Source organism: Eucyclogobius newberryi, unplaced genomic scaffold (assembly GCF_026437365.1).
Source record: "Eucyclogobius newberryi isolate DKJ021-1_F unplaced genomic scaffold, fEucNew1.0.hap1 SCAF_13, whole genome shotgun sequence".
NCBI classification, from domain to species: Eukaryota; Metazoa; Chordata; class Actinopteri; order Gobiiformes; family Gobiidae; genus Eucyclogobius; species Eucyclogobius newberryi.
Genome location: NW_027315757.1, coordinates 27043112 through 27067375, shown reverse-complemented (window position 1 = coordinate 27067375; position 24264 = coordinate 27043112). Strand labels below are relative to the sequence as shown.

The following is a 24264-nucleotide window of genomic DNA, read 5'->3' as shown; positions in this document are numbered from 1 at the left end:
GCAGTCAGTTTTGTGCTCTTGAGTCACAGTAAGATGTATTGATTTGTTTAACGGGCAAACTAGCATGAATGATGTGAGCGGAGTGACAAACACATGCACCTGTTAAATCCCTAAATTCATCATAGCAACAGAATGAGTATGTTTGAGCGTCTCCTATTAATAAAGGAGACTATGGTGCCCCCCCCATCGTCTTATTGTTTCCCCCATAAACAATCAACTGGTATGACAAATAATACATTTGGCTTGGTGTATCCTCTTAAAAAGCACAAAAAAAAGAAACTACACTGATTAAATGGAGGCAATAAGAGACATTTGTAATCCAATATACAATAGAAATTAGTTCACCTTATCTCCGTATAGTCTCAGCAGAATCTATGGGGAACACTGTCTCCCTGATAGTTGTGGCTCCATTACCCACAACACAAGAATAATATAATTAAAAGTGTTTGACAATGGAGTTTCATAAGTAACACTGATTAAAGCTATTCAAGAAGGGTAATTGTATATGTTGCCCTCTTGTGGCCATGACGACAGCATACACCCTAAAGAGACAAGTCGAATTTTAAACTCTAGACAAGAAGTCTGCAGCACCGAGGCAGAAAAAGTAAATGTATTCTTCAGTCCGTCTTGGGTAAATACAAAATGCCACGGCAATGCTCTTAGCCTGAAGTAATGAGACAGAAGATGACAGTGAGGGCAAACATTTCCAGTGGGCGGGCCTGTCTGAATCGTCACGGTAACAACAAAAAGTGTGCGAGTAAATTGGAGCTGATGGTTTGTGTTTTGGGCCCGTTTAAACCCCATTCAGCGGTGCGTTGTCACTATAGGCACTCCAAAAGCAGTTTATGACTCAAATAAAAGACATAAAGGCTCAGAGTGCAACATAAGCATTATTATTTTATATAAAACAATCAATACACATGAGAGTAAAAACCAGACTAGTCAGAAGGTAAAAAAAACATTTGATCCAGAGTAAAAAATACAAATCTGATGTTTACATGTTCTCAGAGTGTGATGGTTTAAATGAAATGCATTCATAAATAACTAAGGATGTCAAGAGTATTAGGTTTTTGATAATCCTCACAATAGAACTTGTTGAGAGGCAAAATGCAGCCTTTTTAATACAATCTATGGTCCAAAAAATACATAAAATAACTTTTATACCTGGCTTTCATTCAGAGAGTTTAATTTTGAAAAGCTGGTTACAAAGTGGAGAATGAAAGAAAATCCCTATAAATAACTTTTTATTTTTGTTAATGTCGCTGATCGGGCCAGGAATTAGTCTTAAAGATAACGCTACCTTTTTCGAGATAGGAATCAAAGGCAACATTCATCACTGTTAAAACATCTGACTTTTGCTTGGCTCTCAGTCGTGCACAGAAGTCCAATTAAAATGTTGCGTTAAGGCATGAAAAAGTGCTGTTTGGCTGTCCTTAATCCAGTGCAACGTTGACAGATGCTAGGGCGTCCACTGCCCAGCTGGGATACTGCTCCGGAGACGAAAACATCCTCTTCATGAACGTCCGTATAAACTCAGGAAAACGGCCTTCCACAATGCTTTGGCGAACAGAGCGCATCAGGGTGAGCTGCAAAAGACAGATGTGTTTATTGATCTCCAATGGGAAATCATCTTTGCGGTACATCCTGTGTGCACGTTAGGGTCAGCGGTAATTCAGGAGCGTACAGAGAGAGCAAGCGCAAATGTCCACATCGCAGGACAAGGATGTAAGAGCAGCTACCAAATGTCATTTAACTAAATCCAAACAGTCAGGCACTAACCCCGTGTTGACCTTAGGATATGAAAGTATAAATGTGCTTCATAATGTGCCTGTATGGCCTTTAAACATTAGAGTTTCTTTTGAAATGTAATTGACATAAAAAATACAATCCTTTGATCGTGCCGGATAAAAGAAAATATGGACAATTAGTTGCCAGCTCTAAAGCAATCCAATGAAGAAAAACTAAGCCAATATGTAAGACAATATCATCGTACAAATGCGAGTGGTTGTGGCATTTCATATTATTCAGCGCTTGTCTTTTAAACTGATGCTTAGCACATGGTTTAGATGGAAACGCATAAGAAACATTAGTGAGAGGGTTTTGCTGGTATAATGCTGGCGTGTTCTGACCTGGTAGCAGATGTTATGGATGGTGATGTGATGCATAGCCGCAGTGTCGTTCTTGAACAGCGCATGGAGATAAGCCCGACTGTGTCTGCAACAGCAACATAATCATTACGGTGTTTTACATTCGATCATTCAACACTATTCATTTTATCTTACATCACTCTGCATGTGGAACTAAACTGCCACAGCAGCACGTCTCTTTAACACTCCATATTCATTATTTATGAGAGCATCAAATTATACAAGCCATTTAAAAACCCAATGTTGGCAACTCTGCATTAGATGTTTTATTGTTTAACAATAAAAGCCTTCTGTGGATAGAACAGTGGGGCCACAGACAAGCGAAGTGAATAACAATTCTACACTATGTAGAAAATATAATATCGCATAGCACATAGAAGATATTACATTTCCTGCAGAGGCCAATATTTAGTTTGGGCTGACTATCTATTCACGAACATGATTTAAGCTTAATTTTAAAACCCTTTAACACAAAATCTGACACGGCTCTCTTATCCAGTTTGTAGTAAAACAGGGTTGAGGATGAGTTAGTAATAGATTCAAATTATATCAGTAGGAGAAAATAATCAAGACTGGCCCTACACAATCGGGAGAGCTCATTGGCCAACGGTTTCTCTGGATTCTAAACAATTAGTATCGGTATTATATACATGTAGTATCATATTCAAGCAAATTTGTCCTCAAAGTTGACATAAAACAACAGAATAAGTCAAACTGTGATGACTAGAATAGACCAATGCCCGGGAGGTTATCATTATGTTTCGGATGATTGGTGTAAAATAATTTGTTTAAACCTACGCTTGACCTAGGCTGAGGTGATGGAACAATGTTGTTACACACCCAGTACAGCAAATACTTCAGGCCATACTCGCAAATAGCTCACAGGCTTGCAGTAATTAGCTCCAACGTACCTTTTGCAAGTAGGACATTCACAGTCAGGATCTATAGGCTTGAAGTCTTTAGCATATTGCTTTTGTTTCACCTGGAGAGACCCCCAGGGCACTAGCGCTGAGCCAAACCTCTGAAATCAACAAACAACACCGTTAAAACTTTATAATATCAAGTTACCATTGTATGATCTTGATAATGTGGTTTGTGCGTCATAAAACATAACTTACTGCTGTACGAGTTGGAAAGACACAATCAAACATGTCACACCCCAAAGCAACACATACAACCAAGTCAACAGCATACCTGCCAAAACAGAATTCATATGACAATAAATGACCATAACACACAAAAATACACTTCTAACACAACCTACCCCACTCCCATTAGGTATCTGGGCTTGTCTCTGGGTAGATGATCCGTGCTTAAAGTAACCATTCTCCAAAAGTCATCCTTCTCCTCGCCTCCACTTAAGCCTCCGATGGCAAAACCAGGAACATCACGTTTGGTCATTTCTACAAAGCACAACGTTAATCAGAAAATCAATGAGGCTTCACAAACACCTGGAACAGCAACAAGTCAGTAACAAATGAGCTATTAAACCACTAGTCTGGTGCAGATGAGAATTACGCATGAAATTGTTCAATTATGGTTGTTGTTTTTTTGTAATTTTGTGCGAGTTTGGGGGTGTGGTTTTATTTTTCAGCTTTAACATCTCTTTCACAATTCATAACATCAGATTCAGTCATTTCTAATCACTCTAAGCTGCGCACTGCTCCAAAGTGCTCTGCGCACAGAAAATCAGCACTGCGCACCAAATTGAAATCCAACCTTAATTGAAAATAAACTAAACACATAAAAATGTATACATTGTGATTCAGTGAGTGAGATAAGTGTGGACTGGCATATGGGGATTTTTCTCGGTGGCTGATGATGGCCCGATCATTGCATGAATCTCTAATTTGGGTTGCCAGTTCCTACACACATTAATCAGTGCTAGTGTTATGCAGATTAAGGCACTGGCAACACAGGTTCGATTGCACTTGTGTTGCAGTACCTTTTTTTAGTCTAAAATACAGCTTAACCTTATACATTACAGAGAAATGAACTCTTGCCTCTAAATGCCAAAGCTTGAGTTTTAAGATAACTGCAAAAACAAGAAAAGCCTGTTTCCTTCACTAAATACATATAATTACAGCGTTATTACCATCCAGACAGGTTTTGCGCAGCTGTGCGTTGAGTCCTCCCTGGATAATGGCAAATAGATTTTGCTTGTGTGGATTCTTATTGGCCGCTATACAACGATCCAGCCAGCGAACAGATCTGTGCATTGCCTCCTCCACTCGGGGGCCCGTCACTGTGCTGCTCACCACGTCGTCAAGTTGCATCATGATATCGGAGCCTACAACAGAGGCAAAGCAGAAATGTGGAACCCAATAAAACCAAATAGGAGAAGTGCGTCATGTCTTTGTGTCTCAACAAATTCAGATCACAAGATTTATCGCAATCAAAACAATCAATATTGCAATATTGTATATAGCAGATATTTCTTTGTAATTTTGGTGTTTTTTTAGATTCTAAAATGTGAGGCTTTCCCTAGTTTTCCCCATTCATTTATCTATATCTAAGAGGTAAATTCACTAACCTGATCATTTATTTTAATGATTAGACCCTAAAACTAGACCTAAGAAGTATATAAACTATATCAACCACTGGTAAAATGTATGTCAGCTGCCGAAATTTAAACTTGTTTGAACCTTGTGTCATATGCAGATTTGAAAAAATATATATATATATATAAACTATATAACTAACTATATTATTTTAGCAGCCCCTGTCTGTTTTAAATATGATTGGCCTATAGAATGTTTTGAGGTCCTCTGCAGAGAAAAAAATGTCCTGTCTCCATCACGGGTTCTTATTTTGTATAAAACTTGTTGCCATGCACTTTAGACCTCTACAAACATAGCAGATCATAGTAAATATATGATTGCGATACAAATAAATAAAATAAAATATAGTCCTTACCCAAACTGTTCTGAATGCTAATAGACTTTTCAGGGGTAAGCAGGATCTCTTTGCCATCGTAGGGAGACTTAAACTTGACTCCTTCCTCCGTGACCTCTGACAGCTCAACGAGAGACACCATCTGAAATCCTCCGCTGTCCTGAAAGAGAGACAGTTATACTAGCTTTTAATCATAGACATTATTGACAAAATTTTGTTAAAAAAATACTTACGGTTAGAAGATTTCTTTTCCAGTTCATGAACCCATGTAAACCATTGGCCTTTTCTATCAATTCGGGGCCCTGACAGTACAAGAATGAAAGAAAGAAGTAAAATGTGAAGTGATTTATTGTAAATACTACAAAGATGCCCAAATCAAACAGACAAATACAAGAAGACCCTTAAAGGTGCCCTATGTAACTTTTCTTGTGAAAGGTAAGCCACTTGCTTGACTCCATGAAGTTTGTAGTTTTTTTTTACTAAGATGTGCCCTGTGCATTTGTTACTAATAAACTGGCAAACAATCTCCAAATCCTTAGGATTTCATGCAAGAACTATTAAATAAAGTACAAGTCAACAGCATTTTCATAAGTGAAAAGGGAGATTTAACTGTCTATTCACTCCCCAAACTATATATAATCTTTATGATAATAATACTCGACTAATGAAACAGACTAAAACACCATTGATTGATTAATCTACAATTAAAATACTCCAGCCCTAACATAAGGATGTTATTTGCTCACTTTGGAATGTTCCACAGTATGACATTTAACTGATCCTGCATTTATTTAATTACAGGTTTTGTTGCTCAGGTGTTCCTTAAAAACATGTTTTCTAACAATGGGCAGTAACTTATCTGTAACTTGACCAGATGATGTCACCTGCTTGACTTGTTTAATGCCATATTGTGAAACATTTCAGGCTGAACATCCTCCTCATGCAGACAAGCAGGTGTAGTAAGTGATGAAGCCACATATCAGGTTCTCGATCAAAGCGTGGCAACATCCATAAATACAAACCGGTCTCATGCCCAGGTGATACGTGTTCCCCAGGCAGATCCGGCATCCCAGGCCATCCAGCTGATCCGCAGTGATCCCCTTCATGGTCCCTTGGGTGCCCACAGGCATAAAAACCGGGGTGTTCACCGCGCTGTGCGGTAATATCAGCTCACAAGCTCTGGCTTTTGTCACCGGACACTCGGCAACAATCCTCAAAGTAAGAGGCGACGCTACAGTCAAAGCTTTCTTCAAATGCATGCTGTTTTCTGAAGTATTTATCTGAGCTGCACAGCACGTTGTGGTTGCGGCCATGTTGGAGTGGTCATGTGACGCAAAGACGCGAGCAGATTGGCCAATAGGAAATTAGTTCAACTTTTCTCTTAACAAACAATGTATTAATGTACTTAATAACAATGATATAAGCATACACGTGTATGACTAAGCCAATTCCAACATTTTATTAAGGCTAAAAAATGAATAAAGATTACAAAAATATATAAGGCATCCCAACAAGAGGCAAAAGGTGTATAATATGAAAATTACAACACAATATTTCACCAGGAGACTATTCTTTGAAAAGGGACTGTGCAACAGAAAAACAATCAAACAACAAACAATAATAGAAAAAACAACGACTGAAATCAGTGTTCCTTCATCAGATATCTTGATAAATTGTAGGATAGATTTTTGTTGTCGGTTACATTTCCTTGGGGGTCGTAATATCTCTTTGATTCTGTTAGTAAAAATAAAACGTTCATTGCTGACAAATCTATCCACTTTCCAAATAAAATGTGTAGTATTCTGCAAGTGGGTAATATATCCTGGCTTTGCAAATGGATTATAACTTTGGATGTTTGTGTTAAAAAAAATCTTCCACATTAATCCAGATTACTTTTGAGAACGAGCAGTCATAAATAAATATGTCAATAAATAAACACATATTTACAATTGAGAAAACGCCTTTTGATTCCAGCGCCAGTCACAAGCGGATCGACTGACAGCGCGTTCAGCCTATGAGCAGCCTCGGTCAAAGGGGGCGGGCGCATGTCACCGGCGTCGATCGGATGTCGTCTCCTTTGACCGGATATCTTCGTTGAGGAAGTTTTGTTATGCGACTTTTCCCGTCCCGTTTCGGCCGTCTGGCTAATTAACGACATTTTAAAACGAAAATGAATTGACACAGCGCTTGGCAACGACGCTTTCACGCAGTTACGCACGCACGGGGAAAGCGCCAGTGTCCGTTGGCAGCCGGGGGACGTCTTCAAATTAACCCGGGAGCACCTTGCTACGAAGCTAACCTCACCTAGCCCCGTTTAGCACTGCGATCACTAGCCCCTGGTTCTCGTCCCGCTGAAGGTTCTCCCGAGCTGAAGGAACCATGGGGAACCGGGGCATGGAGGACCTGATTCCCCTCATCAACAAACTTCAAGACGCGTTCAGCTCCATTGGACAGACCGCCAACCTCGACCTTCCGCAAATAGCAGTGGTCGGTGGGCAAAGCGCAGGGAAGAGCTCTGTTTTGGAGAATTTCGTGGGAAGGTGAGTGTCCCCGACTCCAATTATTCACGATTTTAATAATCGGTCTCTTTACGCGTTCTTGTGGTCCGTTTGATGATGAATTTGTGGTGTTTTGCGTGCGAATAATGCGAGTTCTGACTCTGGTGCACTTGACATCCATTCATGAACTGTCTGTTGAGGCTTTTTATATTTCAAACCTGCTTTTTATAACTGTACATATTTTCTATCGGTTCAAAAAGGTTTTCTCCAGCTCCATTTTCATGTTTGTGCTTATCTGATTACATCGATTACTTTGTGAATGGTTTTTCCCTTTTTTTTTATTGATAAACGACGTGGCCACGCCCACAGACAACATTAGTAATACTTATTTACGTCAACCACTGGATTAATTTATTGTTTAGTTTATTTAATTCATGAATTATCTAGCCACGTTGCCATCAGTTGTTGTCAGCAGAATGAAGTAGATAGTCTTAAATGCAGTTATCAAAACTATATGACTATGAATAATTATTCATACTAGAAAATAAGAACTTAAATAGGACAACATTTTACGTTTTCTGTTGTTTTAGATTAGAATTGTCTCGATCTATATCAGAACTATTATAAGACCACACGGCAATATTAAAGAAAGTGTAATTAGAATACAGGGTGAATTTGGGATCAAACTCTATATTGAGCCTTTTCCTTAATTACAAAATCGAGTTTGAAATTAGACTAAATTGTTATCTCCAGTGTTTCTTAGATGTTTGTGTTTATCTGTCAATGTAGTACTGGTGATTTCGTGAATGAGTTTTCCTTATATCTATTAATAGATGACCTTGCCATGCCCACACATAGAATCAGTATTAATTATGTCAACAATCGTAATCAAAAAATGTAATCATGATTGTATTTTTACCCCTCTTGATCTTTGACCTTTGATTAATGCAATTTATTACCAAAAAATGTCAGTTCTATTGTTCTAAAAATCCAAACTAGCTGCTTTTAACGACAGACGATTGACTGTAGACCTCTCGATTAAAAAATCCAAAGCGGCTCATCGACGATTAGACACGACCGAATCCGATTCGTTGCTCAGCCCTTTCATGAATTCTGTCCGATATTGTCAACAGACTGAAGTAAATGGTCTTAACAGTCTGGGCGTCCTCGCCCACATCGGCCACACATGAGATCACCTTTGAGATAATGAAACAAAACAGACTGTGAGCTTGTTTAGCAGGTTTCCGCCCCATTGAGATACGCTCCGAGTGAAACCCAACCCACAGTGAATGCATAGCAACACGCACACACAGCCCAGACGCCAGCCAGAGAAAGGAAGTGAATTTGTGTCACCGACGTAAGCAAGTTAAAGGAAAAAGCGACTGATGAGTTTGCATTTTGTCGCACGACTGGAGAACTTGACAAATATCGTCTGCAATTACCCCGTTGTGTTTTCGACAGCACAAATATGAGCATAACTCGGCCTATGCGTTGTGAATCTGTCGAATTTCATCCAGAAGATAGAAAATATGAATCATTATTAGTGTTGTCACGATGCTAAATCTTCAAACTCAATTTCGATACCATACTTGTTAATAATTTTGATAACACAATGATAATAAAGGAAAAAAGCACTTGAACACAACACAAAATAATGTTAGTTTCTTTATCTTACCCTGTGGTCTTATACTAGTTATGATAAAGCCTGAGATCATTCTAAAACTGTTCAGGAAATGTCAAAATGTGTCAAGAATAAGTGATCTCTTTCTGTATTGATACTTTTTAGCATAAATGAAATCTAATTTTTTATATTTTTGACGCCTGTAAACATCATAACCTAAATCGACTCTTTTCTAACATTTGAATCCTGAAAACATAGATTATATTGTAATGTAAAAATAAAATGTTTGCATCAATAATACGCTTGACATGGAGAGAAAAGCTATGTTTAAATAATTCCACACCTCATTTGGTTAAAAAACAGCTTTGAAAATGGAAAAACAAAAATATACAAACAAATAAAATATTGCAAAGGAGTTGAATTGTGAAATATGAAAACAACATTTCAGTTTAGATAATGGCTTCGAGATTAGCGGCCGTCGAGGCCCTGATACGCGACAGATTTCAAAGTCACACCTGGTCACACCTGGAGGGCGACCGGTTACTATAGCAACCGTCGTTTGCATGGGGCCTGAGTCATTGTTGATCTCATGACTTGTTTGCAATCAGGAGTGGCACATAGAGAATGACACGTCAAGTCTGTATAGTTCAATTAGTGACAGTTTGAGGAGGCAAGACGATACGTTTGATATGGAGATGACATTGTTAAACTAATAATTTCATATTATTTGGAGTGTCCGATAACAATATTATGTAAATCCAACAAAAATGTGTTAAACGTGTCCTTAAGCCTATTAGTTGAGGTTTAATTATACGATACATGTGAATCAAATTGACGTCACTCTCCTCTTTCTAGCATTTTTTACTTTAAACAATGAACTTGATATTGAAATTTTCGCACAGCTTCCAGACAACCACAATATTATCTACACTTTGATATGTTCCCCGGCTCTAATCCTCCTTCTGTTGAAATTAAGAGACTGTAATGAGGTTAGTGATATTTCCTCAGAACGTGGTATCTGCCCGCACAAGCCGACGGGCGGAGGCTCTTATCGGCTCCGTCTCTTCAGAAGTCACTGAGCTGAGTCCGCTCCTGCTCCTGCTGCTGCTGCTGCTGCTGCTGCTGCTGCTGCTGCTGCTGGACCATGTGTTCAAGCAGGATGAGCTCATTTATGACATGTAATGAATACACGCTGACACTATAGTATCTGTGCTGGTCAAATTCCATGTACTTCTTTCACTTTCTGTGTCCCCGTGATGAGGTAAGCGGAAAATACGGGACCAGCATGTCGACTAGGCAGGACAGATGAGCCTGATAGTAAATAAATACAAAGGATAGAGCTGCAAGTAAGGATGTCTTTAATAGTGGATAAATCAAATAATTATTATTTATTTTATACATAAAGACGTTTGAATACATTATCAATCAAATAAATGTTGAAATGTGGCAACTGAAGGCTTCTGGATAGAGAAGTGTTTTATTGAGGAAAATATGAATGATTTTGAATTTGACATTTTTATTAAATAATTCCACTGCCTCTGTTATAAAAATGCCTTTTGCTGTGTATATTTTGAATAGTCAATTATCCCAATATGACTACTATTATTATATATTGTCGACTAGTCATGATTAGTGGCTCAATCTAACGACAGACGAAAATGATAAAATAAAACAAATCAAATTTAACTTGATTTATAAAGTGCTTTTCATCCAAAATGTTGACTCATAACCAAGTAATAGTTAAGTTTGAGGAAAGTTCGGCATTGTTCCTCATGTCCTGCAGCGGGAAGTGCATTTGCATGAACAAAGAGAAGACAAACAAACATGGAGAAGTTATTGAATGTCAAATGTAACTGTGGGGAAGATTATGGTACAAGACTTGTAAATGTAATCGTTATATATAACAGAGTTGCAATATATTAGATAACCAAACAGTCATAACAACAGAGTGGCATAAGAAATAATAACATAATCGTTTTTATTCAGAGGATACAGTGATGTTCAGTGAGCTATAACTGCTGCCCAACGCCCATTTCAAAATATTGACCCAGCTTTTCTGATGTGGCTTATGAAGATCTTTGTATGCCAACACTGAAAGCGTGACGATTTGGGCTTTTGTGTATTGTCTAAGCCACACTAGTCCTTTCCTTTAGTCCAGCTGGTCTTCTGTGTCTCTGAGCTCGAACGCTGTACATTTGGCATGAGTGGACGTTACAGAGGCTGACACGGGCACATTCATGCGTCTCTCTCATTTCACTTTCACTGGCTTCAAAGCCCACTGCTCGATGAACGGTCAGAGACTGGACTGACACACGTTTACAAAGAGGTGAACCGTGAACGCCGAGCCGGTCAAAGCAGCTCCTTCTTTCTGAAATCATAACGCTTCACACAAACGCTCCATCTTCATGAATTGGATAAATGGCGGTGGCATATTGAAAAGACGCAGCGCCGGGCCAGAGTTCTATTATTGATGCCCTGTAAATGATAGACGAGGCTGAGCAGATTGTGTATCGTCTCATGCATTATGGATGTACGAGGAGCAGAGTCACAGCGAGAGCATGGGGCCTTCTGCAGGCGTTTGGTGCGACCAGGGCACCAGTCATGGCTCCCCGGGTTTCCACAGAATGTGTGTGGGCACCGAAGTCCTTAGAAGGTGTTTGACGCTCTGCCCGAAACCATCTGGAGTGAACTCGGGCCGTCATTTTCAAATTTGACAATATTGGCTTCCCCGGTATTCCATGTGTCATTTACTGTCATTTATTTCTTACGTTTGTCCTGGTTTAGATACGTCTAGTCCTGCCACTTTAGCGTTGACTATTGATTATTTTACAAATGTATGTGTACATATGACAAAACATTCTTCCTTAAAGTTAGGGCTGTTTAAATTAATCCAATAGATCCAATCGTTTCAAATAGTCAATGCTTGGGGTTTTTGTAATGGAAAGGTAATAAATAATAATATTAATAGATTTTATTTGTAATGCACTTTACATTCCAATGGAATCTCAAAGTGCTAACAGAGGCTAAAAACAACAAGCAAGTTACAGTTAAAACAAGTTAAAACAATAAAGCATACAGACTTTATAACAAACACTGTTTGTCCTGAACACTCGCAATACTGACCTAACCATGTGCAATTCCATCATATGTGCAATTACTGTGAAATTCATGTGCAATCCATGTGCTGTCGTGACACATTCATGTGCAATTACTGTCGTGATCACATGCAATGGTATTTATGTATTTATTTATTTGTCTATAGGAGTTTTTGTTCATAGGAGATCTTCTACTGAAAGTGTTTTTCAGACTTCCTATAAGTGATCTGTTCTTTTCTTCTGTATCTGCCTCTGTATCTACCTGCGTTGCACCAATGAAATTTCCCCATGTGGGACAATAAAGGAATATCTTATCTTATGTTACACACAGATAAAACAAGTGAATTTTAAAATGCTCCACAGACAGTTCTGTTGGCAGAAGCCTGTGGTTTGGAGCACCGTTCAAACTTGGAGGAATAATTCAATTTAAAGTCTGCCTTGTTTATATTCATAAAAATGCAATTGAATGCCGTATTTATTAAAATGCAAAAGAAAATTGCGATTGATCAATACAAGGAGAAACATTTTGATGATTTTGATTTGTCCATATCCCAAAAGCCCAAAACTTACAATGTATGATTTAGTGACTTGCTAGTTCAAGGCAATACAAGATCTATGAAATGTACATGCAAATATACGTCCTGTCTTTGTCCGGGACTTTGAACTCCACCGGCTGCACTGACAAAGCTCTGGTATCTCTATTGACGTGTGAGGCAATGTCCAGACTCCAGAACGTTCCCTCTTTACCATAGTCTGTCCGGGCTTTTGTTTCTGCCTTCAAAGCCAGAGATGAGCAGCGTATTGTGTCCAACATAATATACAAATAATTGTTTTTAAGATGGTAGTATCTATTGTAACAACCAATTAAAAAAAATACACTTCAAACTTTATGAAGGAATATTTGAGCACTTTTGTTTATTTGCACTCTCTTCTCCTTTTGGGCAAATAAAAGTTCCCCAGACCCGTTTGCCTGGAAGTGCCTGGCTCCAGGGTTAGTGTTAGACATGAGAAAAGTTACATGGTGCAGATTTTGTTTTCAGGAAGTCTCAAAAAATGGTGCGAGTTTCCCTTTTCTCAACATTGCCCTCCCCAGTTGACAGCTCTGTTGGAAGTGAATGAGATAATGAGGTTTAGCTTGCTTCCTCGGCTCCTCTTCCTCTTCCTGAAGTCCAGGGGAGAGCTGTGATTGGCCCCAGATGTGTGCAGTGTGAGCGAGTGTGTGCGAGTGTGGGGAAGAGGAGCAGACAGTGGGACTTGGAGCTGAAGGGTCCAGACTCAACGCCGGCTCAGTGGCTGCGGCGGTTCAAAATTCCTCCAAACATACTACAGCTTTACAAAACATGTTCTCCGTCTATGCACGCCTCAGTTATCCAGTGTTTATTACAATATGGTTTATGGTGGTTTATTTGGTAAGTAATAGTTGATGATGGTTCACACAAAGTACCACCAGGTCTGAAACAGGACTTTGGCAGGTCTCAGTTAGCGCCAAACCAAGTACGACTAATCATTGAAAAAACTAAACGAGGACTAAACCAAAGAAAAAACATGGAAAACTCTTGCCTGATTTGAGAACCAAGGCAGTTTTTTAAATGGTACTGGCATGGAAAGCATTCATTTTTGTTTAAGTGGAGAGTTATTTTAAAGCTAAATCCTGGTAAAGGCCACATTTATTAGTTTTAAATAAGAAAAATAATTATCTTTTGCTGTAATGCACAGCTTTTAGAGCAGTCCTTTAATATCGTATCCCTTCCATCTTTGAACTAAACCAAGAGCTAAATAAAAAAACATTTGGCTAGGCAAGTTTATTTGTGTACAATGTGTGCTCTACAAAGTAATTCAAAGTGCTTTACATAACAGGAAAATGTGCATTAAAATCACAGTACAAACAAATAAAAACATGAATAACTATTAGAAATTTGACTATAAAAGAGAAGAGTGCAGATAAAATCCTTTTAGTCGCCTGCACAGCTAAATACACAGCATATAATATCAATTCCTAATTCCTAATTGGATTGTGAAGTGCGGGCATCGCCAGAGTTGCTTGTACCAGTGGGTGTGTGTTGATGATGTGAAAATGACTGTCAGGTTTAATTTGTTGTGAGACCAGAGTGAGCTGTGAACTGTCCCTGTGATATGAATTTAACACGGGTCTCAGAGTGCCGTAGTAAATGAATAATTAAGCTTTCATCTCATCTAAAGTTAAACTGTTCTTTTTATGCTTTTCTTTGCAGGGACTTCCTTCCCCGTGGTTCAGGCATCGTAACCCGCCGACCGCTCATTTTGCAGCTGATCAACAATAAAGCAGGTGTGAAAATCCTTTGTCAAGCCGCAGAAAGCGTTCTCCATCTCATGTATGTTTTTAATGACATATTTTACCTTTGCTAAATGCCACTTGGCTTTTTTTTACAGAATATGCTGAGTTCCTGCACTGTAAAGGAAAGAAATTTGTGGATTTTGATGAAGTACGGTCAGAGATTGAAGCAGAGACGGACCGGATTACGGGCTCCAACAAAGGCATTTCTGCCGTCCCAATTAACCTGAGGGTCTACTCGCCGCACGGTAATGGACACATGAGACATTAGCTCGACACAATGTTTACGATACAGAGCAGAGCTGCCCGGTGGTGGAGTGGTTAAGGCGGCAGCACACATGCCAGCTCCATGTGCACCCGGCCGCAGTGTCATGAGTTTGAATGCCAGCTCCGACAGTTTACTGCATGTCCCCCCTTCTCTCTTCTCCCCATTTCACACCCAGCGGCCCTGTCTAATAAAGCCTAATGGCCACAAAATCCTTAAAAAAAATAAAAGAATCCAGAGCAGACTTTCATTTGAACTGAAGAACCTGCTTGTTTCTATTTCGATATTTTGCTTGGAATGTTCCACAGAATGGCATTAATCTTATCTATCTTGCATTTATTCAATTACAGAGGTTAGCGACCGCACTACTCCGCAGATCCGACCTGTTATTTGGCCTGGTGGCGCCACCTGCTTGTCTCCATGGAGATGTATACGTTTAATTCCATACTGCTTGTCTCCATGGAGAGGTTATCGCTTTGCCTGCAAAGTGGTGGCAGACCTGAAAAGAGTTCTCCTTTAATTTACATTAAGTAAATCTGTAAAGCGTTGTATCAATGAAATTTCCCCATGTGTGGACAATAAAGGATTATCTTATCTTATCTTATCTTAAAACCCAAGGGCAGATTCAAGTGTCTTTGTGGCTTTGTTAAAGCACATTTTAACTGCTACTAACAGAATAATTATAATGGATCTCTCAATACAAATTCATTAAATATTCATTACAAACTCAAATGGTTTTCTTAGTTTGCGTCAAAGACATTGAGGGAATTGCGCCATTCACATCCACAAACTAAATGCAATACAGAACAACACAAGAAAATCAGATTACAAATCAAATCGATATCTGTACTAATAATAAACACATTTTCTGGTAGTCAATCCTTTTTTAAACCTGTGGCTGCACAATCTGCGGCTGAAATATCAACCGTTAATGGTTGTTAAAATAAGGATTTAATTATTTAAAACAACGCATTTACATGATTGTGTTGATTAAACTCCTAGTTATATTGGTGCGTTATATTATTCATTTTCTAACCACAATATGAATGAGCCGCCTTTTTGATTTATGTGAGGGGAGCTGGAGCGGGAGTAATGCCCCATCTTGGAGCTTTACTCCACTGTTCGTCTTTTACTGAACTTACACTACTAATATACACTGATTTACTGTTAAATATGTGCTCAAAGTTGGTTAAAACGCATGTTTAAGAGGTATTTTAATACCACACACAACCCATGTCATTATGCCAATACTTTGCCCTTCAGTGCTGAACCTGACCCTGATCGACCTTCCTGGCATGACGAAGGTTGCCGTGGGAGACCAGCCACATGACATCGAGTTCCAGATTCGGGAAATGTTGATGCAGTTCATCACCAGAGAGAGCTGTCTGATCCTCGCCGTGACCCCCGCCAACACCGACCTGGCCAACTCCGACGCCCTCAAGATCGCCAAGGAGGTGGACCCACAGGGTGAGCCTGACTGTCATAGCAACCGGTCGAGTCAACACGATGCATGTTTTTAAACTTTAATACACAAATGAGAGAGACTACTACGTATAAATAAAAGAATAGACCCTTTTATTAATTTTGCCTCCAGTCGACCCAGGATTTTAGAGCATAACTTTAATTTCCAGGGAAGAAATGTCATTCACAAATGATTTTAAAAATACTTTTCCAGCCTCATAATTGAATTCAAGCTTCACAAAAGTATAATTTATGGTAAAGTATGTAATATAGCTGTAGATTAAATTAAAAACGTATGTGGGGTCAGCATTTCTGTAAGTATTTGTCCAGTAAAACCAAAAAATACAGATTTTGCATTCATCCAAAATACTTTTATCTTTTTACTTTTTACTTATAATCTCCCTTTTAATTAAACAAATAATATAAAACACAATAGTAAATGTCTCTAAGCCAGGATCATGTCTCACTCACATGTATCTGAGTGTGGACAAAACCATCTTGATTTATGATTTGATATTATGAGGTTAATCCCATTATGGAATTTAGAATGATTTATTTACAAACTTTTAAAAAATAAAGTCATGTCTTTCAGCATATGTACCTTTTTTGTGGACCGTTAATCATTCAAATTATATAATATTTTGTTTTCAATACGTTATTGCTATGACAACAGTTCCAATTATTAATCATCTTGTTTTAACAGTCTTAAAAACGTGAAAATCTATACTTAATTTTAAGATTCCTAAACTTTAATCGTGAAGAGTTTATAAGCGCCCTTCACGACTGTCAGAGACCAGCAGTTTTGCCATCACGTTAATGCTAACAAAACCAGCATGCTAACGGCTAGCTTCCTGGTACGCTGAGAGAAAAAACAACTCTATAATTGGATGCAGACAGCACACAGCGTTTGTCTCATTTTGATACAAAGAGCTGCATATATAGTATATGCAACATTTTGTGTTACAAAAGTCACCTTTTGTAAATGCTTTATACAAACATTTTGTGGTACAAAAGTCACCTTTTGTAAATGCTTTATACAAACATAAAATAAACATTACAGTACAGTAATTTACAGTAAAACATTTATTTGGATACAGGATTGCTCTGAAACTGTTACTGTGTTTGATTATAGGTCTGCGTACCATTGGCGTCATAACAAAACTGGATCTTATGGATGAAGGGACGGACGCCAAGGACATTCTGGAAAACAAACTTCTTCCTTTGCGCAGAGGTACAAACAATTCTTTTAACTTATCCCGCCGTTTTTCTATTGCGCGTCTGAGTCGTGTGTTATTATTATTGTTGTTTGCGTTGCTCAGGTTACATTGGCGTGGTAAACCGCAGTCAGAAGGACATCGATGGGAAGAAGGACATTCGTGCCGCTATGGCCGCTGAGAGGAAGTTCTTCCTGTCTCACCCGGGGTACCGACACTTGGCCGAGCGCATGGGCACGCCTCACCTGCAGAAGACGCTCAACCAGGTGTGTGTGCGCGCGGGGTCAAACTAATATATACTTCTTCCATGCACGAGAACGGAAGTGCGACCTCTGTCTGTCTTTTCAAAGCAACTAACGAACCACATCAGAGACACGCTGCCGGGCCTGCGCAGCAAACTCCAGAGTCAGCTCCTGTCGCTGGAGAAGGAGGTGGAGGAGTACAAGAACTTCAGACCGGACGACCCCACGCGCAAGACCAAAGCTTTACTGCAGTGAGTACACAGCACGCAAACGCTAATACTACACGAATGTATATCATATACGTGACGGGGCCCGCCCACGTCAAAAACGGAGATTATAATAAAAAAAAATATATATATTATTTTTCCTGTTTTCACGGATTTTCCACAGTTTTTTTTGCCAAAACCTCCATAAAAATAAAAATGTATTCTGCACCAGCATCTCCGACTTTTTCTGCACGATCCCGAGTTCGTCCGAACATCAGAGCTTTAAAACTCACGGCATGACCATAGCTCCATGAGATCGACTGGTAGATTAACATGAAGGATGCGGGGTGGGCGTGGCTTTGGCCCGAGCTCCAATTCATTGAACGAGGATATGAAGAATGCGCGTCTTAACCGATTATATCAGAATCATTTTGTCGTTGCCATTTAAGTAGCACTTAATGTCATGTGGACATGTCCAGCTCGTCTGGAGTCACGCGTTCTCATCTGATCACATTGTAAGGATGCTACTTATCCCGATGAGATGAGCTGCGCGTCCACGACTTGAGTGTGTGAAAAATTACTACGCCGTTGGATCAAATCACTGTGGCCAAATTTAAGATAGCTAAATAAGACATTTTCATTCATTGCACACTTTGTGTTCCTGTCAAGACTCAATAAAGTCTATCAAACCGACTTGTTTGGTCACGGGATGATTCATTTTCTGAGAAGCTGTCAGTCTGGGACTACTTTCTGTCTTATCACTGAGTTCCACCTTCCATTAAGCAGTTAGTTTATGACATTGAAAGTATTTTTGTACACACAGTATATTAAGAGTTATTTTCTATGTCTTGCATTGATAACTATACTTATGTAGAGAAGTGGGAGTAGGGCCTATATTCTAAGAATCCAAGAAAATTTAAAATATTTTTAAATTCAACTCTTGGATGGTAGAAATGTGATTTGATAATGGGAAAATAAAATGTTATTTTTATTTTTATTCCATCCTCCCCTTTTAAAAATGCCAAGGAAAATCCGTGAAACAACAAATTAAAAAACACTCGCCTAATGTAACTAAGTAAGGTATGTCTTGTTTGAAAGGTCTCACTGTAATAGATTATGTGGCTTTTTCATCCGGACAATGTTTTTAAAATAAGATAAGATAAGATAAGATATTCCTTTATTGTCCCACATGGGGAAATTCCATTGATGCAACGCAGGTAGATACAGTGATAGATACAGAAGAAAAGAACAAATAACTTATAGGAAGTTTGAAAAACACTCTCAGTAGAAGATCTCTTATAAAAATCTTAGGATGTCCGCCGGGATAACGCGACGATCTCCGGGTAAGACGACTGGTCTCTGCAGTTTCATGAGTTCCTCCTTTGTGTAAACGCGGTACGGCGCCAGCCGGGGGGTCGCAGGGGGGCCGGGGGGGGCTCGGAGCCAGGGCACATCGCGATGACACAAACACTCAATCCAACCGAACAAAGTCAAAACAAGTTGAATTAAAGCGATTCCAGTGCGTGTCCCGATCATTCATGAAGTTCCTCTTTTATATAAACGTGTACCGGCGGCGGCATACTGTACGTCAGGATGGCCGGAGGGCGCGGGGGGGCCGGGGGCTAGCTCAGAGCTAGCGCACATCACGACGAAAACACTCAATAATCCAGCCGAACAAAGTCAAAAACAAGTTAAATTAAAGCGATTCCAGCACGTGTCCCTATTGTACAAGTAAAGTAGATTTTTTTTTTTACAAAATACAAAAGATAAAGCACAATAAGTGTGAAAAAAGTGTGAGAAAAGAGCGGAGCGTTTACACCGGGCTGCCAGCTGGACCGGCGCCTTTGTGACGAAATGAAGATGGCCGTTACGCTGATCTGTTTTATGTGTCATTTAAAGCGTATTCACAGTATGAATCTGGACGTAATGCTGCATTTACCCTGATTAAATTGTGTTTTTTTTAGAATGGTGCAGCAGTTCGGCGTGGACTTCGAAAAATGCATCGAGGGCTCTGGAGACCAAGTCGACACCAAAGAACTGTCCGGAGGTGCCAAGATCAACCGCATCTTCCACGAGCGCTTCCCCTTTGAACTGATCAGGGTACGACGTTCACACTAAAGTGCACGGGCAAGATAATAATTGTCCCCAAATGATGCTCACGCCCCTTTTCTCATTGTCTGCCGCAGATTGTGTTCGATGAGAAGGAGCTCCGGCGGGAAATCAGTCACGCAATCAAGAACGTCCACGGTGTCAGGCAAGTGCACGTCCTCGCAGTCCGTCGAGCCTCACGCAGAACTCGCACCACTCCTGTGCAAAACGACTGTTCCTTTGTCTCCAGTCATTATTTACTGTGAAATTTGACAGAAAGTCGGTATTTAGGCGGACTCTAATCACAGTGTTTGCTCTTGGATGTTCAATGCCTTTTATTCTGCCGTTTGATTTCTTTCTCTTGTTCAGAGCAGCACCACCCACTCATTTTCCCGTAGCAACCAAAGCTTTTAGTTAGAACTTGCTTCAACTCAGAAATATTTACAGCCGGTCCTGAAAATACTCATCTTTCTCACTATCACAGCTGCCTTGTTGCATTGTATGTTGTTTTCCCTGGCATTGCACATATTGTACGTTCTTAATTTTGTCATTTTATCATCACGTCCGGTCCTGTTGTCCATTATGTTTGTTAATTGTCCCACATTTGTCTGGCTCTGCGCCGGTCTTTCTCTGTGCGTCCTCAGAACGGGCCTGTTCACTCCAGACCTGGCGTTTGAGGCCATCGTCAAAAAGCAGATCGTAAAGCTGAAAACGCCCTGTGTCAAATGTGTCGATATGGTCATTCAGGAGCTCATCAACACAGTCAGGCAGTGCACCAACAAGGTACTGCAGGTGTCCAGCATCTCCCCCGACAACGGAGACGAGTGCCAGCGGGGCGGGCTGTCGGCAAACTGACACACAAACAGTAACATAACCAAACCTTTTTTTTTTTTTTTTTTTAAACATATCTACCATTACCATGGTACTACCATCAGCAAGAGGCTGATATTTATTTTGAGCCAAACTGCTGCCCAAAGAATATACTGGTACATTAAGTTTTATTTGAATACTTTAGTGCAAAGAGGGTGAAAAAAAACTGGACTAGACTTCTCTCATACCAGGCTTGTAGTAAAACGAGGCTGTGGAGGTATTCAAATGATAGAATTTAGGGAAAATAATCTAAATTGGTTCAAAAACAATGGTTCAGCCTTGAAAAAACCCATGTGTGACTTGATAAACGGTGTACAGAAGATATCATATTCAGGAGGTTCTACTTACAACAGCTTACTCACTACAAAGCCCAATTAACTGACAACCTACTATTGTATTCCATTGAAAATAGTAGATTGTCAACCCAGAAACCTCTCGTGCATTATCATTATTCTAACTTGGGTTTTAAGTGCACACATCCACGTGCAGTGTGCCTTCAGCGTGCCCCGGTCGTCCCGTGTGAGGGCTGTGCTGTGCGGTGTTGGTGTGGTGACGCGTGCCGTGTCGTGACGCTGGATCGGAGATGTTTTTGGGACTCTTGACGCTCTGTGTCCCTCTGTTCGCATCTCTGCTCTGGACAAGCCGCAGGCCTCACATCCTCATTCTGCCTCCAACCCTTACGTCAAATGCTTAATACAATATGGAGTTTAAATTTGTGATGTTGTCTTCACTGTCGTACATTTAAAGGAAGTGGCTTTTTGCAGAAGTAGATGTGAAAGAACTGGGGCTTGTCCATTTTTCTATTTGCTTGACTTTTCTTACTCAAATCACTAATTGAGCAAATACCTTTTTTCTTTTCCTCTTTTCTCTTCTCTTCCTTATCAATATCTGTCTATCCTTCCTCCTCCTCCGCTGCTGCCCGATTGCTTTTCGACCCCCTTTCAGAACGGGTCTCTTCACCCCTGACCTGGCTTTTGAGGCAATAGTCAAAAAGCAAATTCTCAAACTGCGCGCTCCCAGCCTGAAGTGTGTGGACATGGTCGTGTCGGAGCTCACTGCGATCGCTGTCAAGTGTGCCATCAAGGTAACCAGGGATACACTGAGAACAGGAGGAAATCCAATTCCTTTTCCTCTGTGTGTGTCCCCTGTGAAGCGCTAATCACATCAGAGCAGCGTCACTCGCCTTTCCCACCGTAGTCCACTGTTGTTTTTATTCCAAATCCGTCCACACCACCTCCGTTATTATTACTACTCTGTTTCATCACTGAAATCAGTGTTTTATGATCTCATCTTAAGTTTATGCGTAACAGTGCAATCGATTCTGAATAGTTTTATACTTGTTTGATTAAGAAACTACTTAATTCGCCAGAAACCATTGCATGAACATTATTCGGTTTGGGTCAGGATTCTCTAAGAGACAAAACATAATCTTATAATTTGGGGAATGGAATGGAATAAAAAAACAATGAGTTATTTGTTTTAGACCATTTCACTATTTTTGGATATAGTAAAATAGCTTAGTTTTACCTTTGCAATGGTCTACTTAATGTATTTTTAAACAACTAACTAAATAATAATGGATAAAAGGATTAAGATCTGGTACCACTTTATAATAACTACACCTTAATTAGATATAATACGACATAATTCAGATTGAACACATGGTTTATTAAAAGGATTCAAGCTTAGTAACTAATTATTAGGAGTAGGGTACTAATTACGTAGGTATTAAGCCTAAATCAATCTTGATAAACTTTGTTCACTATGAATTAAGTCTTAGTTCATGTTTTATTCAGGCTAATTAAGGTGTAGTTATTATAAAGTGTTACCCAAGCTCTTTCCTTGCACATATGTCAAGGCAAAACGGAGAAGGAAACTTTAAAATACTGTTTATGATCTTTTTTACACAGTGACTCAGGTTGTGGTAAAGCTTTCTCCAAAACCCTGTTGTTATTCCGGGCAGAATTGACCCGCCGCTGCCTCTTGACATTCTGCAATCGGCTGAGCTAGATGAGAAGCGACTGTAGTTTAAAGGGAGATGATAGCAATGGCCCATAGCTATGTGGACACTGTCTGCCTCAATACTGCGTTTCCATGGCAACACATCTCCACCGCCATCTTGTGGTCGAAGCGATGCACTGCACACAAATACTTTTCCGTCTCGTTTCCGAACTATTCACTTCAAACTTTTACTTTTCCCTCGTCGCGTCCTAGTTCCATCAGTAGTCTCATAAATACATATGTTTTGTTTAACCCTCCATGGAAAAAGTTACATAATGCAACTTTTAAACAAAACAAAACTCTTTCCAAGCCATTTCTACTCTTAGACGCTTTACTACCATCTCTCGTGCGAGTGTTTTGGCTGTGTAACTTTGACTCTTTGACCCTTTTTCTCTGTTGTTTACTTACTCTCTCACTTCTCACTTCCTGTTTGTTTGTGATGTCGTGGGTAAGTCTAACCAGGCTAAAGCTCAAGTTTGTGCTTTTTTGCGACCGCGGCTGCAGTTCTTTTGTCATGTGGTCTTTTTCAGCTCAACTCTTACCCCAGACTGAGGGAGGAGACGGAGAGGATCGTGACCACCCACATCAGAGAGACGGAGGGGAAAACCAAGGACCAGGTCAGTGCCAAGTGTCTCGCATGTTGTACAAATTAAAAGATATAGCGCTTGTACAATGGTAGAGTAATCAAATTCAAATGTTTAGATTTTCACTTCAATTCTCAGAATTTCCCAAAACCAATGGCCAAGCAATGAAACAAGCCAATGGATTTGATCAACTAGAAATAATGGAAATGGTAGCAATACAACATTAAATCATTATTGAAACTGTGACAATTTGGAGAGTGGCACTTTTATTTTTAATACTCAAACACAGTATAGCTACTTTTTTGCATCGTCTCCTGCAAATGGTCAAACTGTGCAATTCTCAGTGTAGTGACGGATACATTTGTCCAGTCATTTTGAGATGTGAACTCTCTTTGTCACGTAGCCTATGTCTTGGTAGTAGGGTGTGTTAAAAAAAAATGGTTTCAAATTGCGTCAGTATTTCCGCTGCATTCACTGTCCATTACAATAAAAGGCCCACTTTAAACCCACATTTCACTTCGTCAGTTGAGTAAACTGGTTGAAATGTTGTATTAAATGCTTTTAGTAATGCCTCAACTTCATAGAAACAACATAACTTCATCAAAACCCTGTGTGCGGCTGGACTCGTTCTCTCCGCTCTTTCGCACCAGCCGAGACACACACACATTTAATTGAGAATCGTTTTTGAATCAAATCGAGACCCCAAAACTCTGTATCAAATCGCCAGGATTCACACCCCTACCAGGGAGCAATAGTTTCAACTTGA

The 24264-nt window shown here is 39.7% G+C and overlaps 2 protein-coding genes across 8 annotated transcripts in view; one reads left to right on the top strand and one right to left on the bottom strand.

Moving 5' to 3' along the window:
* Window positions 1-1215: 1215 nt before the first annotated feature.
* Window positions 1216-6377, bottom strand: qtrt1 (queuine tRNA-ribosyltransferase 1). The gene is made up of 9 exons (XM_072443174.1): window positions 6065-6377; window positions 5276-5344; window positions 5064-5202; window positions 4243-4437; window positions 3412-3550; window positions 3266-3341; window positions 3059-3168; window positions 2130-2214; window positions 1216-1586 (listed from the first exon to the last, which is right to left on the bottom strand). The coding sequence occupies exons 1-9, from the start codon at window positions 6353-6355 to the stop codon at window positions 1434-1436; spliced, it is 1257 nt and encodes a 418-aa protein (XP_072299275.1). The 5' UTR covers window positions 6356-6377; the 3' UTR covers window positions 1216-1433.
* A 703-nt stretch (window positions 6378-7080) lies between these two features.
* Window positions 7081-24264, top strand: part of dnm2a (dynamin 2a) — a 29566-nt gene continuing 12382 nt past the window's right edge. For 2 of the 7 annotated variants that reach the window (XM_072443204.1, XM_072443203.1), the window contains exons 1-11: window positions 7084-7582; window positions 14488-14561; window positions 14666-14815; window positions 16096-16299; window positions 17426-17524; window positions 17613-17773; window positions 17858-18000; window positions 19920-20055; window positions 20142-20209; window positions 20688-20826; window positions 23445-23531. In XM_072443204.1, the coding sequence (XP_072299305.1) occupies window positions 7422-7582; window positions 14488-14561; window positions 14666-14815; window positions 16096-16299; window positions 17426-17524; window positions 17613-17773; window positions 17858-18000; window positions 19920-20055; window positions 20142-20209; window positions 20688-20826; window positions 23445-23531 (1422 nt within the window). In that variant the 5' untranslated portion in view covers window positions 7084-7421. Of the gene's footprint in view, window positions 7583-14487; window positions 14562-14665; window positions 14816-16095; window positions 16300-17425; window positions 17525-17612; window positions 17774-17857; window positions 18001-19919; window positions 20056-20141; window positions 20210-20687; window positions 20827-23444; window positions 23532-24264 lie in introns of all 7 variants that reach the window. The other 5 variants (XM_072443208.1, XM_072443207.1, XM_072443205.1 and 2 more) reach the window with 4 other exon arrangements.